The sequence below is a fragment of the Oreochromis niloticus genome, unplaced genomic scaffold (genome assembly GCF_001858045.2).
Source record: "Oreochromis niloticus isolate F11D_XX unplaced genomic scaffold, O_niloticus_UMD_NMBU tig00006522_pilon, whole genome shotgun sequence".
NCBI classification, from domain to species: Eukaryota; Metazoa; Chordata; class Actinopteri; order Cichliformes; family Cichlidae; genus Oreochromis; species Oreochromis niloticus.
This window is the reverse complement of record NW_020328041.1, coordinates 5,181-9,832: the sequence shown is the minus strand read 5'-3', so window position 1 is coordinate 9,832 and position 4,652 is coordinate 5,181. Positions and strand designations below refer to the sequence as shown.

The 4,652-nt window shown below is 40.2% G+C and overlaps 1 protein-coding gene across 1 annotated transcript; it reads right to left on the bottom strand.

Moving 5' to 3' along the window:
- Positions 1-230: 230 nt before the first annotated feature.
- Positions 231-3,424, bottom strand: LOC109198069 (mitochondrial ubiquitin ligase activator of nfkb 1-A-like). The gene is made up of 5 exons (XM_019353728.2): positions 3,367-3,424; positions 3,125-3,245; positions 2,870-3,015; positions 2,217-2,392; positions 231-1,588 (listed from the first exon to the last, which is right to left on the bottom strand). Exons 1-5 carry the CDS (start codon positions 3,422-3,424, stop codon positions 1,361-1,363), a joined length of 729 nt encoding a protein of 242 aa, XP_019209273.1. The 3' UTR covers positions 231-1,360.
- Positions 3,425-4,652: the final 1,228 nt, after the last annotated feature.

Here is a 4,652-nt window from a genome sequence, read left to right as displayed (position 1 = left end):
AAGTTGCTTGAAGACGTTTCACCTCTCATCCGAGAAGCTTCTTCAGTTCTAAGGTCAAATGGCCGAGAGTCCCAGATTTAAACCCAGTGGGAGTATCCCCCCAATGAGGGACAAAGGACCCCCTGGTGATCCTCTAATCACATGCGCCAAGGTGTGAGAGCGGGTGTGGGACCTAATCAGCCAGGGTTTCAGGTGAGCCCATTGTGAAACCTGGCCCCACCTTGTCATGTGAATTCCTGAGGTCAGATGGACCTCGGCCATTTGACCTTAGAACTGAAGAAGCTTCTCGGATGAGAGGTGAACTCCTTTGACCATGTCCACAGTGGGTGAAAGACTGGAAGCCACACTGGCTTTCAGGAAAAATCTCTTCTAATAGATATTTCTGAAGGTGACAGAGGATTTGGGCTACAGTAGCAATTTAGCAGCAACAGCAAGAAGGTAAATTTCACAATGGTTTCCACAGTCTGCACAGTGCACAGTCTTTTTTGTTTGTACATTGTGAAGATTTGAGCATCCACGTATCCTTGTTTTTTGAACAGCTAGAACAGTTTTCTATGCTCCCAGCACTTGTTGAAGTATTTTCTATCTTTCCGACCACTGTATTGATATATTTGTACAGGCAATCAATTCCAGGAGCTGTAGTCAGATGTGCATTTGTCTGTGTAAGCTGGCTGGTAGCACCAACTGTTTCTTCAAAGCTTGGGTCATCAGTCTTCAGAGGGATTAAGGCTGCTGTCCCAGTTAAAATCCCAGCAAAAAAATGCTTCCTTGAACCGGTGAATGAGGGAAGTTGTGTAAAGTGCTTTGAGTGCTCAGGCAGGGCAGGAAAGCACTATAAAAGAATCAGTCCATTTACTTTAAAGTACCATCACTCAGTAGAAAATGCTAAAACAAGGCACATGAGCACTCAGCAAAACAAACATCTGTATTGCACAAGTTTACACATTTTTCCACTTGTTTTATATTCCCATATTTCCCACAACAAATCTCCGTTATGGACAAAATGTTTTCACAACATGACTCACATTTAATTTTTGATTTAATAAGTGTAGCAGTTTAGACTCGAAGCTTCTACTGAGGTGACCTGCTTCCACAGCTACGTCAGACTTGATACAGAGGTAGCACTCTTACAATCCTCTGTCTACAAATAGGGCAATATTGCTGTGGCAGAGCCTGGTAGCAGGTGTGGCAGCAGCACACGTGTCCACAGTCCAACAAGACACAGATACAGGGCTGATTGAGGCAAATAACACACATGGCCACGCCTTGAAGGTTGTCCTGTCCTGGTACATTATTTTGCTGTCTTGCGGCTTCAGCCAGCAGTCTGTTAAATTCCTTTCTTTCCTGCTCCCTGTGAGCCTCAAGGTGGCGGTAGTAGCGTAACCTGGCCCAGAAATTGATTGCTGCCCCTGCCAAAGCAGAAATAATGACCTACACTTTCCACCAAAAAGTTCTCATTCTCTCCTTGTGTGGCGTCGAAGTCCACTGGGGTCAGGAAGTACTGTGAACCGTTAGAAGGGGGTCGAAGACTCAGAGTGCCATCTGTGTCCAGCTTCAACTCGCCTACACCCGTAATATTTGTCCCCACCTGGAACAAAGGTGTGTCACTTATCAAAAAGAATAAATTATTAATTGTCAACGGAGAGTTGTACTTAGTAGTCAGTATAAGCTTTTAATGATATAAGTTTGCATATGATAGAATACTGTATGTTGACCTTTTGATGACTTAGACTGTTGTCCACTACAGGACTGTTTTATAAATTCTTTCTCACAGCTGAACAAGCTGTTATTATTTCACTCCTGCCAGGAAGAGGAGAGCTGGACACTCTTATCTGACGCTCCCTAACAAGAAGAGAGGCCGCGTCCTTCTGTATCCCACAACACACATGCATACACCTAAACCGCTCTTATCTTCACTCCCTACGCACTAACTTTCCTCTGCCTATGAATAGACGTATTCACTGTTGTATTATTTTTGCATATAAATAAAGACAAGTGCAAGAACAGAGCGCTGATCACAGGGCCCCCACTCTGTTGTGAGCGTTCTGTGACCGCCCTTGTATACAAGTGAAAAACACAGCGTCTGTGTGTGTTTCTACCCTTAGACTTAGCTGAAGAAGTGTCTTTAGAATAAATCTCTTGACATTAATATTGGCAGTAAATTAGGCTTTATGAAGTGAACACTAATTCATTCAAGTTTGAATATAATGACTTACTTTGAGAATTCCCTCGATCTCCAGTTGACCTTTTGGCTTCTCCCCAGTAAAGTACTGTCCAACGAGGTCACCCAAACTGTGACTGACCTGGTGAAACTTCTCATATGTGACCTCCTTGTCCAGACCAGCGGCCGGTAAAGGCGACAGGACTCTGATTTCGGTATTATCCAGTCCCTCTAATAAAAAGGGCACCGCCTCTAGTTTCTCATGCAAGAGTCATTTATTATCTGTCCTGTAGTGATGGGAATTCCGGCTCTTTATAGAGAACCGGCTCTTTCGGCTGTGTTTTGTCTCTAAGGGTCACCATAAATATACTTTTATTTATTCACGCTACATAAAATGTAATAAATAAATTATAAAGTACAAAAAACAACTATTTACACTTCAACTTTTAACTATTTAAATTTTCAGCTTTTCCTTTTAAACAAAGTTAAAGTGAAACAACACAAAACACTGCAAACCACAACACAATAAAATATAAATTAAAATATGCAAAACAAAAAGAAGATGCACATTCTCTGTCATATAGGCCTGGGATTTTTGTGGAGAGTGTTTTCCTGCTTGGAATTGCATATATAGGATTCACTGCATGAATAAACTTTCTGAATCCTTTATCATCCGTAAATGAAAATAGTCGTGGATGATTACTATACCTTTCTGATGTGATGAGGTTGTCTCTTGTTCTTGCCCCTGGCTCTCTTTCTCTCTCTCTCCCTCCTGCTCTGTTCCTGTGCTACTGCGACTGTAACTACCGTGTAACTTCAAAGAGCCGGCTCTAAGAGCTGTTTCGTTCGCGACGCATCACTACTGTCCTGCAAAGGTAACGTGAGGAACAGTTTGCACATGTGATAACAAGGAGAAAATGTTAGATGTACTGGAATTTCAGCTTGCTCTAATGATGTTCTCACCATGTACGTAAAAGTCCGTTCCACAACAGCCTGGGTTCTTTCACCATGAATTTGTGCAGCATGCCAACATTGTCTTTGTTGTACCAACTAATGAGAGGCCTTCTAGCTGGTTTTACGGCACCTAAAATGTATATGAGCACACATACAGTAACAGGGAACGAGAGGCAGGCTGGTATACAAGTTTTCAGATTAAATAAATAAATTTTCTAGTCCTCATCAAAAACAAAAAAAAGACTGATTACCTTCAATGATGACATGCTGTAGACATGCTCCTGGAGTAACCTTCAAAATGTTAACCATGGAGAATTCTGGAAACATGGAGCACACACTGTAAATAAGACTGACTAATTAATAACTCGTGCATTTGCTTGTCCAGTAGTTATGTCTTTGTTGCGTGTTAATCAGCTCACTGTAAATGGATACTTTTCGGTGCAGTGCTAGCGATCACCAAGTTGCTATTAATTGTATAAATGACTGGTTGAAATACTAAATCTTTCAAAAGAACCAGTTTAGCTTGAGAAAAGAAAAGATATGTCCCTAACAGATCCTTGTGGATTTACATCAAGACAGATGCCGATGGCATGAGCTAAAAGAACACATCAGGAAGTAATCAAGAAACTCAAAAAGACTAAAAGTGCACAACATAAACAGCTAAAAACTGAATAAGAAAGGACGACGGGTTTCAGAAGGACAGAATAAACCTTTACATAAAATGGTCATTGTTTAAATTTCTCACGCCCTCTTCTGTGAAATGTCAATTGCAGCCTGATCTCATACAACTCCCCCATCAATAGCCTTGCATCTGTCCATTGCCACTATTTCTTCTTGCACAAATGCAGCCACTTCCAAGTTTGATTTTTTTCCTTCAAAATACTATTCCAGTTTTACTCTTGAAATTTTGTTTCTATTCTTAAAATGCCAATTTTTTGCATTTTGGTCCTAATTCTCCATCTTAACTTTCTTGTGCAAAAAAGCCACAGGCTTCCCATCACCTACAGCTTTATAACAGCATTTGCAAGTTTATATTTACAATGTGTAATGCAATATAGTGAAGAAAAACTAAATGTTATAATATTGATATAAAGCTCACCTTATAAATTTAAACTACTCTCCATCCTTTTGTGTTATTTCTCTACCCAGGTTATTTCTTCAAATCTCTATATCTATATCTGAGAAGGGACCTTAACTCTTCCATCAAAAACACATGAGCTCTAATCTCTAATCAGGGGTTTAAAGTAGAAGATCCTTAGAGGTTTAGTCTTCCAATAAAGCTAATTACACAAAATTAACAACAATGACACACACAATCTACATCATATGTACACACATTATAATACAAAAATCAAACACAACAAAATGCAACCAGGCACAGACTAGAGTACATTAAAATACCATAACAAAACAGCAAATTATTAACAGCTGCATCACTCCTTCGGTTGAATTTTAAAACGATGCCAATTAGACTCCAACACCTTTCCTCCTGCTTGGCAGCTCCAATAAATAGATAAATACATGTCAGCTTTGGTTA